This window comes from Larimichthys crocea, chromosome XIII (genome assembly GCF_000972845.2).
Source record: "Larimichthys crocea isolate SSNF chromosome XIII, L_crocea_2.0, whole genome shotgun sequence".
Taxonomy (NCBI): Eukaryota; Metazoa; Chordata; class Actinopteri; family Sciaenidae; genus Larimichthys; species Larimichthys crocea.
Window position 1 is genome coordinate 5,580,733 of NC_040023.1, and position 13,265 is coordinate 5,593,997.

Sequence of the window (13,265 nt, forward strand, 5' to 3'; positions counted from 1 at the left end):
TGGTATTTGTAGAAAACTATCTACTATCAAAGTCGGTTGTGTGCAGTTAGTCCTGGAGAGGAAAAAAAAACTACCAAACTTTGGTGCTTGAAGATAACATTTGTTTTTATTTTCTCGAAGGCTGCTTCGTTCGTTGTGTGGTTGGGTGGGGGTGTCTTATCAGCCGACCGGCGCTGTTTTTCCTTCTTTCTGCCCATTTCAGACTTCAAGATAAGTCGCTCACTCCCAGACACACCCCAACCAGTATAAGAGAATGTATAACGATCAAGACAGGTCACCTTTGTTTCTATAGAGCCTTAACACGAAACACTTGATTTGAAAGTGTTTCACGGAGAGCCTAAAAGATCATTCTGGTGGACTGCGGTGCAACTTATTCCCTCGGTTTTGGCCGTCCTTACTGCTGACGATAACTTTGTACTCATCTTAATTACTGTGCTTTTCCTTCGATCGGGCTAGTAAGCAGTGTAATTGTGGCCGATGAACCGCTCTAAATTTGTGGTGGTTTCTGAAACATTTGTAGATGTTTCATGGACCCAACGATTAATCAACAGGGAATCGAAAGGTTAAACAACAATTTAAAAACATTGTTGCGGCCCTAGAAGATACACGATACTGTTCATGTAGAAAGACATGAAATGTAACTCGAAACATGCAAAACAAAGCTTGAATTTGTGTTATTGTAAGTGTTTACCAGATGTGTTTCAGTTTCACGAGAAAAGGATATGAGCATCAGGACAAACCATTTAGTTCGCTAATTGGTTTTCCCCGAATACAGTAAGTAGTACCTAAAGTAGCTTTTTCTCCTCTGCAAACTAGCGACTCTCAGTCTTAGGTTTTCTGTATAATGAGGGACTACTACCATATTTCAGGTCCCTGCTTTGAGTTTCACCTCCAAAAAAATGGTTTAGGTAATCTGTTGGCCTGTTTACAACCTGTTGGCCCACTGGTCTTTGTTGTGACAGTGTCACCGTGTCCCAGGACCTCTGCTTTTATTTTGGTGAGTACAACGTTCTCGCCAATGAAATAACGTCCAAAACTATAAAAAATAATAAGTTGTAATAAACCAGACTTACCCTTGAACAAAAAAATTCCAAATAACCGAGCACACTACAAAAAAGCAGGCTGGCCTACGTTCAGAAGACTTTGTGGGGGTGACTCCCCCCCTACACATGGCAAAACAAATGTACTCTTATCCCTATGTTCTCCAAACCTAGATTTAATTATCTGCGGGTGAGCTGCTTGTACTACATCAGCGACATGAATATTCACATCCCAGTTTCGACAAGAGCCTGAATGAGTAAAGGGCGAGAGAGGGGTTCGTGAATCTCACTGAAGCACTTTTTATTTAGTTGTTTATATTTATTCCTCATAATACCTACTCGATTATATGGAGGAGCTCTGTGAGGCTGGATTCAGCGCGATAACTGCGACGGTATTTGTTTACCGGGCGAACACAATGTCAGCCAGCCGTCTACTTATGCATGAAGTGCCTCTCACCTCAGGGAAGAAGCGAGAGAAGACACCAGCACACACATCCTCCATGAGCCAGAGGATCTCTGCTCTTTTTTTTTGATACATAATACTGTTGTGTTTAACTTGATCTCCTCTCACTGTGTCACTGCTGCTCGTTTCCTTTGGCTCTGGATCTTACAGTAATCCCTTTCTTCATGCTTCCGACAGGCTATTCTAAGCCTATTAAGTTGTTGCAGCACTTGGCAGAGGATCATGCTCGGACCCCTTTTGCTTTCAGGTCATACATAATTTGTTGCACTTTTTTTTTTTTACAGGAACCTATAAAACCAAACAGTCCTGGCTTCCTCGTTTGCTCTCAAAACCCTGGCGGAAAATCAAATCTTTGTTTGACTTGTTGCCAATATTGTCTGCCACCCTGGCCTTTTAATTCCCCCGCCCCCTCGCTTTAAAAAGTTCCATTTCCCAACACGATGCGATTTGAAATTTGCCTTATTTTGTTCCTTTTTTGACACTAGAGTGGCTCAGTGATATGACTCGAGCACAAAATTGGCAGAAGCTGTGCATGGATGCATCACGTTTCACCGATTCAGCTGTGGTGCTTTTTTTCTTTTTTGGTATGAATAGCAATACCACGAATCAGTATTAAAAACAAAAAAACAAAAAAAAAAAAAAACGCCTGTCTGTGCCGCAGGACTTCGACGTGCTTCGGACAATGTTGCTTCACTTTCAAGAATGTGGCATTTGTAGCTATTTTTTCTTTTTCTTTTCTTTTTTCGTTTTATTCACGAGCATCAAAGTTTGGACTCAAAGTAGGTCACCCATATCCTCGGGCTCTAAGCAAGAGGATGATGGGTAGAGTCATTTCCGGCCAGTTTCTTCCTCCAACCCTCCTCGACAAGAAGAAGTGGGGAGGAAGACGTGGCTTCCTGTGAGGTTTGAGACATTTGCCAAACAAATGCTTGGTCTGGGGTATTGTGAGATTTCACCCTTTTCTTGATTTGATGTATTAAATTCCTTTTGCACATGTGTAAACTGTATAGTCAACACGGGATGAACAAGGTTGATGTATATTTGAATGGATGTGCTCTGTTTTTAAGAGCCCCTGCCCCCCGACTTCTTTGACATGTAAATTGCTGTGATGGATACATTTTTACTTCAGCTCTTACTTACAGCTTCGGTTTACTTCAATCATGGAAATATGTGATATATTTACAGGTCAATACTGTTGGTGTGCTAGTGATAATTGTACGTTTATTTTTTCATTGGCCTGTTTGTGGATTTCGTGTAAGCAAAGCTGGTATACAACGTCGGGGTCGACTCCAATCGTCTCGTATCTGTCTGGTACCAGGGCTGTATGGGAAATGGAACGACCGTCTTCTTTGGAACTCACCACTTTTTGGCTCTGTCCAGGACAGCTTTGCTCCAGAATCTGTGATGGGAAGATTGTTACAAAATAAGATCTCACTGGATGGTTGGCGATCTTTTCAGCGACCAGATAGGGAGAAGGACTTACTAATTTACAAAAAAACACGCCACTTTGCACCACCATTTAGATTTCCAACCATTCTGTGAGACCAGATTGTCTGTCTAGTTTTTTCCTGTTGCGATGTCTTAAAGGTCCAGTGTGGAAGGTTTAGGACTATCTTTTGGTAGGCATTGATATAAATAAATTTCTATGTTTTCATGAGCGTATAATCACCTGAAATAAGAACCGTTATGTTTTTGTGCCTTAAATGAGCCCTTTCTATCTAAGGAAAGACTGGGAGTTTGCCATGTTGAACCGCCATTTTTCTACAGTAGCCCAGCAGGCAAACCAAACACTGGCTCTAGTATATCCTTTTGCTTTTCATGTGAATTTCTCAGCCAGCTCGTTCCTACATGCTTGGAATGGGAGAGTATTCGGTTGGTTGCAATGTGCAACGTCGCTGCAAGGTGCCACTAAGTCCTACACACTGGACCTTTAAGTTCCAGGAGATACAATGCGGACTGTGATGCCTACCGAGTCCTGGATCAGGGCCACACTTAACCTATATTAAAAAAAAAAAAAAGTCCTGTGGCAGCGAAGAATCAAGATCTGCACTCACACCAGGCAAACTTCTGCTCTCACACTTTTTGTATGAAAAACAAAAAATTTGCTCTTACGTCATTGTAAAATATTTTGAAGAGATTAAATGAAGTTTATCAAAAGTGGTGTGAACCTGTCATCACTGTTGAATTGATGGATTTTTAATAAAAAAGAAAAAAAATGAATTGAAACGATAAGTGAATTGCTTTTAAGAAATGGAGCATGTTAAATGGATTTACTACTGACTGCTGCTTCCTCTTCAGCCTGTCGTCTTTGGTCCTGTGCATCACAGATAATTGCTGTATTCAATTCACCTGATAGCCCCGGACATAAAGAAGCTACCAGCTAAGTTAAGAAGCTTCCAGCCTCTCTCTGTGAATGTACTGCCTTCTGTGGTCCTAACGTCTCAAGTCTTTGGTCTAACATTACTGAAGAATAAACATAGCTGCCTATGTGACAGATTAATTTAAAGATACCGTGTCGTAAGGTAAGTTAGCAAATATCAAAGTGAGTCTAACAACATCAGCTTTGAACAGTCTCTTTTATTTCTTGATAATGGCGTGCATATTTTGCATTTACACAGCTTGTAGTCAGCCCCCTGGTGGGTGACCACACCACAAAGCAATGACATCAAAGGTGTGTGTTTCTTCTGTAGATAGCTGAAATATCATGCAAGGTCTGATGAAAATGTGTTCATATGACTGTGATGGTTCCTTCACCCTGATCTCTCCACAGAGGGCCGCTCTACAGATTTTGCCCTGCACTGTGTCTCAGCTGCTGTCTGCTTCTCTAGTTGGCGGTGTACCTTTGGGATCTGCGACTTGGACCTGAACCAGGTATGATGAGCAATTCTACATGGGTTTTTGTGCAGGGCTGACATTTGAGTCATGAATCTGGTCACTGGACATGACAACATTTTACAAAAGAATTCGCATCGACAATCACAAAACCTCACTTGGACTCGAGCCTTTTGTCTTGGTATTCTCCCAAAGATGAACAGCCATGCACAGTGGTGCCTTTGGCTAAATCCGAACATGCTGATGTTAAGCCAACATCTACAGGTAGTCTGTGTTAGACAACTCGAGCTACTGGCTTGAGTTTTAATGAAGTACACAAGAATATATGTAAGACAAAACAATCTAAGGTTATGGTAAGAGGAAATATATAGGTTGTCCTTTGGTGTCTAGGTTGGTAACAAGATTGATGGGGATGAACTGTGGAGAGCACAAAGTCTGATAAAAGACACTGCTACGGCCTCAAGAAAAGAGAAATGTTTCACAATAGACAGGAAAATGTTGGTGGAACTAGTTGAAAAGTCACAAGTTATTTTTATCACCAAGAAAACTTGAATATGTGTGCACACTTCATGCCAATTCATTAAACAATTGTCGGTTTTTTTTTACTCCAAACCATTTTTAGAGTTCTTTTAAGGGCTTTATGATAAAGTATATCCTCGAGAAACATGTGAAGCCATCGCAACGGATAGGTGAGAACTTTAGCCTGCTGCTGGTGCTACAGGAAAGTTGGTATTTATCATTGAAGCAGGACCTTTTTTTATTTTCTGTAGCAGATTTCAAGGCAGTCCATCCAATACCACAGTGGTGGAACAGCTCTTTAGAGAGAGACACAGCTATATGTAAAATGGTAACTCATTTACCAACCATGTTTTCTGTGTCATGTGTCATTCAAAGGTCCATCTAAAAAAACCTGACAGTTTAATACGGCTTTTGTCCTTGCAGGAGCACGTACAATGTCTTAAGTTGTGAGTTTTTATTTGCTTCTGCTCCATCTCGTTGCAGGTGTCCTGGTGGGTATCATCAGGATTCGCTCCCTTCGTGACAACGTCCAGTACTTGTGGATGACATGACCGGTCCACCTTTATGTGAAGCAGTGGGTTGGTGAAGAGGCCAGTAGTATGAACAGGATGGTCCAGAACTGCAAAACGTGTGCTGTCTTTAGTAAGACCAGTTTGATCATCTGTTTCTCACCAGGACGTGATCTGATGGGATTTCCTTCTCCTGGCATGTACTGAAGGTCATTGGAAGTCTGCGCAATTTCCAGTGAAGTCATTGGTCTGAGATGATGGGGAAAGTGAGGACTGGAGATCTCATGATGTGACATATGAGACTCCCTTTTTGTTGTTGTTGCATTAGGGTCAAAGATCAGTGTTGGCAAAGTATATCCGTCGTATCAAGGATCTGAATGAGATCACATCCCACATGTTGGAAGTGGTACATGCCCATATGGAGATTTTTGGAAAGGTCAAGAGCTTTCAAGCAGTAACTGAATTTCTAATCTTGATCATTTTTATACCACAAGGTTGGGAAGTATTAAATGTTTTTTACTGCAGAGTTAATCTTTTGAATCCCTTGGATACAGAAAAATTCCTACAGTAAACATGTGATATTTTGTAAATGGTAGTTTTTATGTTTTCCCGGAATTTGATGTGAATATGAATGCCACTACTGTGTCGCTGTCTGAGACATTCTGCAGAGGTCGTGGACATCCTAAAGGCATGTCACAAAAGTGGTTTGTCCACTATCCAGGCTGAGGTTAGTGGGTTTAAAGGGTCAGTGGCCTAATATATCTTTAAGCATATTATTCTACTTTCCAGTAACTTTTTTTTTTTACCAAATGTGTTTGCCAAGATTTTGAGCTATTCACTACCGGGGGAAAAAAAATCTTATGTAAACAAACAAATGTCCAAGTTCCCTATCTCTATGCAGTGGCTTCATTCTGTTTTACTCTGCTTAAAAAAACCTTCTGCAATGTTGAGATCATAAAATGAAACATGGGTTTCTTTTCTTGATTTCTGTGTAAGGTTCTATGTATCACGAAGTTCTCTACCCGTGATGTTGGCATCAGTTTTGAAGACCTGAAGACACAGCTGGACTTCGTCAGTAGAGAGACCTCAGTACCGCTCGACCTTCTTCATACCTCTTGTATGTAGACATTATAAGAGCAATGTGTGTTTAAGATTATACTTTGTTGGGTGATTAAATACTGCATACTAGATTTGTCTTTATTTTTTACAGAACCTCCTTGAGTTTCTTGTAAATGAAGTCATGTCTTCTATACTATTGATGAGCCTCATTTCAAGGTGACATTGAACCTTAGCAGGCTGCTCGGAGGTTAGTGAAACCCCAAAGACATCAGTCCTGGATAACAGCTGATCAGGATGTACACACTACCCACATTTCTAGGGCAACAAATCTTAAATATTTTGGTTACATTTATTTCTTTTTGACTTACTTTAGCTGATTACTTTGTCTGTTTTTGGTTGAAGATGTTGAAAACTTACAGGGTTTTGGTGTATAATTTCCTGTAGAATGTTACTTTTCTCTTTATATGAATATAATATATTTTTGTTTGTGCTGAATTTGTGGGTACCCTGTAAATGTCATGATTACTGTGCGTGTATATATAAAGACTTGAGTTTAAAATCAATTTCCTGAGTCTATCCTGCAAGTCTGCAGCTCCTGTAACGTGAGTTTGAAACCAGTTATGACAGTTATTGATAAGAAATCTTGTCTATCATGAACTCCAAAATAAACTTTCCAGCATTTGAAATACATTGTTTGTGGGATAATTTCCCGAAGAGAAACTGCGTTTTAATAATTTTTGGTTCTTCCCCATCACATGCAAACTACCGAGTTGCAGCTGACAAAACACACGTCTGGAGTGTGTTTATGCGTAGTTTTTCTAATAAAGGCTCACACGAGTATCTCTAGAGGCCTGGATTGAGTAACCGTGCTTATTTAGGTCATGAAAAATAAGCTGGAAACAGAATCTGGCACGTTAAAAACAGTAGCCCATCATTGCGTTTATGGTAGTTGGCTATAACATTTACAAATTTAAAGATTCTTGCAGGGGTATCAAATGTGATTCTCTTGTGTCTACAAACCTCTAGCTGGCACTGAAGACATGCTAAACCCCCATTAGTTTGATCTCTGTGAACCCTATTGGCAGCTCCAGATCAATCTCCATTAAATACCCGTCACAGCTGACAGGGGGTCAAAACATTGTGAAACCAATCTTATGGATTGGTCCACAGGGAATTCTATCATCACTACATGGCACACTTTTTCCTTTTCTGATCTACAATTGTCCAATGGAGCCTCTAACTGGCTTATTGTAGAAATATATTTTTTGTTAATTTCAACGTGGGAAGCAAGGCTGCCTAAGGACTCCTAACTCCCACTTGCAGCAGTGTGTTTGGGTGTGGCGCGTGTGGAAGCGATTAGTGAAAGTGACTATTGCGTATCATTGCGCAAGGCCTGGCTGCCTGTGCTGAACTAGTCCGGGCAGTTCACGACAACTGTGTGATAAAGAAGGAGTGAGTTACCAGGCTTTTAATTAAGTAACCAAATGTGTGGTTAAACAGGATGTGCTGTTGTTTGCTTTCATATAAAAGTACAGTGGCATGAAATTAGCCTACCCAGCCACCTGCCACTTCACTTGCAGCTGTAGGATTTACACAGCAGCCAGTGTTTGTGAGTATGTAACCCCCTTTTTCATAATCGTCATCTGAACCGTTTGCAATTCAATTTATTTTTCCATCTGTTCCAGTTATATTGTTGTGCTTCTTTTTTAAAGCCCTAAGGGCTTTAGTCAAACCTGGATTGTGTGTCAGCACCTCAGACGCCCTTTTCCACAGTGACATCTGGAGGACCTAACATGCACTGTCAACATCATGCACGTGTATTTGTTATGATTACATTCCTGTGTGACAGAGTGGGGAGCAACTGTCATGCCAGAACAGGAGCTGGGCGAGTGGGCGCTGTAACCGGGCTCAGCAGTGGATATGGACAGAGCTAACATTAATGACAGAGCCAAAGAGGACAGCGGGGGAGCTAAGAAAGGAGAGAGTGACCAAGCAAGACACCGCCGGACAAAAGTAAATCTAGGACTGACTTTTAGTCGCTGGCAAGAGCTTTGTGAAATAAACGGCTGAAAGACAGATGGGCTTCTTGCTGTTAGACTGGTAAGTAATGTTAGCTGGCTGCTATGTCTTGTGTTGTTGACCTTGCTTGATTGTCAGCAAAGTTGTCGACTTGCCAGTTTTTCCATCACAAGTAATGTAATCATAACAAATACACGTGTATGACGTTCGACAGTGGCATGTTAGGGCCTCCAGATGTCACTGTGGAAAAGGGCGTCTGAGGTGCTGACACACAACCCAGGTTTGACTAAAGCCCTTAGGGCTTTAAAAAAAAAAAGAAGCACAACAATATAACTGGAACAGATGGAAAAATAAATTGAATCTGCAAACGGTTCAGATGACGATTGTGAAAAAGGGGGTTACATACTCAAACACTGGCTGCTGTGTAAATCTCTACAGCTGCTAAGTGAAGTGGCAGGTGGCTGGGTAGGCTAATTTCATGCCACTGTACTTTTTATATGAATAGCAAACAACAGCACATCCTGTTTAACCACACATTTGGTTACTTAATTAAAAGCTCTGGTAACTTCACTCCTTCTTTATCACACAGTTGTCGTGAACTGCCCGGACTAGTTCAGCACAGGCAGCCAGGCCTTGCTACAATGATACCGAATAGTCACTTTCACTATATTGCTTCTCACACACGCCACACCCAACACACTGCTGCAAGTGGGAGTCCCTAGGCAGCCTTGCTTCCCACGTTGAAATTAACATAAAAAGATATTTCTACAATAAGCCAGTTTAGAGGCTCTTCCATTGGACAATTGTAGATCAGAAAAGGAAAAAGCGTGCCATGTATGATGATAGAAATCCCTGTGGACCAATCCATAAGATTGGTTTCACAATGTTTTGACCCCTCTGTCAGCTGTGACGGGTATTTAATGGAGATTGATCTAGAGCTGCCAATATGGTTCACAGAGATCAATACTAATGTGGGTTTAGCATGTCTTCAGTGCCAGCTAGAGGTTTGTAGACACAAGAGAATCACATTTGATACCTCTGCAAGAATCTTTAAGTTTGTAAATGTTATTGCCAACTACCATAAACGACATGATGGGCTACTGTTTTAGCATGCCAGATTCTGTTTCCATCTTATTTTTCATGACCTATATAAACTCGGTTTACTCAATCCAGGCCTCTAGAGATACTCGTGTGAGTAACATTAACAGCACATCTAAACATATTCAGAAAATGAGCCTTTATTAGGAAAAACTACACATAAACACACTCCAGACTGTGTGTTTTGTCAGCTGCAACTCGGTAGTTGTCATGTGATGATGGAAAACCAAAAATGATTAAAAACGCAGTTTCTCTTCGGGAAATTATCCCACAAACAATGTATTTCAAATGCTGGAAAGTTTATTTTGGAGTTCATGATAGATAAGATTTCTTATCAATAACTGTCATAACTGGGTTTAAACTCATGTTACAGGAGCTGCAGACTTGCAGGATAGACTTAGGAAATTGATTTTTAAACTCAAGTCTTTATATATACACGCACAGTAATCATGACATTTACAGGGTACCCACAAATTCAGCACATAAACAATAAATTATATTTCATATTAAAAAAGGTAAAGTAACATTCTACAGGAAATTATACACTATAAACCCTGTAAGTTTCAAACATCTTTAAACAAAAACAGACAAAGTAATTAGCTAAAGTAAGTCAAAAAGAAATAAATGTAACCATATAATTAAGATTTGTTGCCCTAGAAATGTGGGTAGTGTGTACATCCTGATCAGCTGTTATTTAGGACTGATGTCTTGGGGTTTCACTAACCTCCGAGCAGCCTGCTAATGTTCTAATGTCACCTTGAAATGATGCTCATCAATAGTATAGAAGACATGACCTTCATTTACAAGAAACATCAAGGAGGTTCTGTACAAAAATAAAAAGGGACAAATCTAGTATGCAGTATTTAAAAATCACCCAACAAAGTATAATCTTAAACACACATTGCTCTTATGTCTACATCCTAAGGTTACATACAAGAGGTGATAAGGTCGAGCGGTACCTGAGGTCTCTCTTACTGACGAAGTCCAGCTGTGTCTTCAGGTCTTCAAAACTGATGCCAACATCACGGATAGAGAACTTCGTGATTACGTGCAGAACCTTACACAGAAATCAAGAAAAGAAACCCATCTTTCATTTTATGATTCTCAACATTGCAGAAGGTTTTTTTAAGCAGAGTAAAACAGAATGAAGCCACTGCATAGAGATAGGGAACTTGGACATGTTTGTTTACATTAAAAAAATAATAATAATAAAAATTCCCCCTGTAGTGAATAGCTCAAAATCTTGGCAAACACTATTTGGCAAAAAAAAAAATAAAATAATGGAAAGTAGAAAAATATGCTCAAAGATATATTTAGGCCAGCTGACCCTTTAAACCCACTAACCTCAGTCTGAATGGTGGACAAACCACTTTGTGACATGCCTTTAGGATGTCCACGACCTCTGCAGACTGTCTCAGACAGCGATACAGTAGTGGCATTCATATTCACATCAAATGCCTGGAAAACATTAAAAACATAACATTTACAAAATATCACATGCTTACTGTAGGAATTTTTCTGTATCCAAGGAATTCAAAACTCTGCAGTTAAAAAAAACATTTAATACTTCCCAACTTTGTGGTATAAAAATGATCAAGATTAGAAATTCAGTTACTGCTTGAAAGCTCTTGTACCTTTCCAAAAATCTCCATATGGGCATGTACCACTTCCAACATGTGGGATGTGATCTCATTCAGATCCTTGATAGGACGGATATACTTTGCCAGCACTGATCTTTGACCCTAATGCAACAACAACAACAAAAAGAGTCTCATATTGTCACATCATGAGATCTCCAGTCCTCACTTCCCCCATCATCTCTAGACCCAATGACTTACACTGAAATTGCGCAGACTTCCAATGACCTTCACGTACATGCCAGGAGAAGGAAATCCCATCAGATCACAGTCCTGTGAGAAACAAATTATCAAACTGCTCATTTACTAAAGACAGCACACGTTTTGCAGTTCTGGACCATCCTGTTCATACTACTGGCCTCTTCGCCAACCCACTGCTTCACATTTAAAGGTGGACCGGTCATGTCATCCACAGAGTACTGGACGTTTGTCACGAAGGGAGCGAATCCTCTGATGATGCCCACCACGGACACCTGCAACGAGATGAAGCGGAAGCAAATAAAAACTCAACAACTTAAGACATTGTTACGTGCTCCTGCAAGTAATCAAAGCTGTATTAAACTGGCAGGTTTTTTTAGATGGACCTTTGAATGACACATGACACAGAAAACATGGTTGGTACATGAGTTACCATTTTACATATAGCTGTGTTCTCTAAAGAGCCATTCCACCACTGTGGTATTGGATGGACTGCTACAGAAAATAAAAAAGGTCCTGCTTCAATGATGAATACCAACTTTCCTGTAGCACCAGCAGCAGGTTAAAGTTCTCACCTATTCGTTGCCATGGCTTCACATGTTCCTCGAGGATATACTTTATCATAAAGACCTTAAAAGAACTCTTCAAATGGTTTGGAGTGAAAAATCCTGACAATTGTTTAATGAATTGGCATGAAATGTGCAACACATATTCAAGGTTTCTTGGTGATAAAATAATTTGGTGACTTTTCAACTAGTTCCACCAACATTTTCCTGTTTATTGTGAAATATTTCTCTTTTCTTGAGGCCGTAGCAGTGTCCTTTATCAGACTTTGTGCTCTCCACAGCTCATCCCAATCAGTCTTGTTACCAACCTAGACACCAAAGGACAACCTTATATATTTCCTTCTTACCTCAAGCTTTAGATTGTTTGTTCTTTACTATATATATATTCTTGTGTGCTTCATTAAAACTCAAGCCAGTAGCTCACAACACTGTCTAACACAGACTACCTGTAGATGTTGGCTAAACATCAGCATGTTAGGATTTAGCCAAAAGCACCACTGTGCATGGCTGTTCATCTTTGGGAGAATACCAAGACAAAAGGCTTGAGTCCAAGTGAGGGTTTGTGATTGTCGAGTTGCAAGTCTTTTGTAAAATGTTGTCACGTCCAGTGACCAGATTCATGACTCAAACCTCAGCCCTGCGCAAAAACCCATGTAGAATTGCTCATCATACCTGGTTCAGGTCCAAGTCGCAGATCCCAAAGGTATCACCGCCAACTAGAGAAGCAGACAGCAGCTGAGACACAGTGCAGGGCAAAATCTGTAGAGCTGCCCTCTGTGGAGAGATCAGGGTGAAGGAATCCATCACAGTCATATGAACACATTTTCATCAGACCCTTGCATGATATTTCAGCTATCTACAGAAGAAACACACACCTTTGATGTCATTGCTTTGTGGCTGGTCATCCCACCAGGGGGCTGACTACAAGCTGTGTAAATGCAAAATATGCACACCATTATCAAGAAATAAAAAGAGAGTGTTCAAAGCTGATGTTGTTAGACTCACTTTGATATTTGCTAACTTACCTTACGACACGGTATCTTTAAATTAATCTGTCACATAGGCAGCTATGTTTATTCTTCAGTAATGTTAGACCAAAGACTTGAGACGTTAGGACCATCAGAAGGCAGTACATTCACAGAGAGAGGCTGGAAGCTTCTTAACTTGGCTGGTAGCTTCTTTATGTCCGGGGCTATCAGGTGAATTGAATTACAGCAATTATCTGTGATGCAGCAGGACCAAAGACGACAGGCTGAAGAGGAAGCAGCAGTCAGTAGTAAATCCATTTAACATGCTCCATTTCTTAAAAGCAATTCACTTATCGT

The 13,265-nt window shown here is 40.4% G+C and overlaps 1 protein-coding gene across 5 annotated transcripts in view; it reads right to left on the reverse strand.

Annotated features, from left to right (window-relative positions):
- Positions 1-13,155, reverse strand: part of LOC104924892 (replication protein A 32 kDa subunit-A-like) — a 16,805-nt gene extending 3,650 nt beyond the window's left edge. For 2 of the 5 annotated variants that reach the window (XM_027286710.1, XM_027286709.1), the window contains exons 1-8: positions 12,966-13,155; positions 12,816-12,868; positions 12,613-12,714; positions 11,536-11,649; positions 11,378-11,449; positions 11,174-11,281; positions 10,884-10,997; positions 10,499-10,596 (exon numbers count right to left, since the gene is read on the reverse strand). In XM_027286710.1, coding sequence (XP_027142511.1) covers positions 10,499-10,596; positions 10,884-10,997; positions 11,174-11,281; positions 11,378-11,449; positions 11,536-11,649; positions 12,613-12,714; positions 12,816-12,845 — 638 coding nt within the window. In that variant the 5' untranslated portion in view covers positions 12,846-12,868; positions 12,966-13,155. Of the gene's footprint in view, positions 1-9,827; positions 10,363-10,498; positions 10,597-10,883; positions 10,998-11,173; positions 11,282-11,377; positions 11,450-11,535; positions 11,650-12,612; positions 12,715-12,815; positions 12,869-12,965 lie in introns of those variants that run through there. The other 3 variants (XM_027286713.1, XM_027286712.1, XM_027286711.1) reach the window with 3 other exon arrangements.
- Positions 13,156-13,265: the final 110 nt, after the last annotated feature.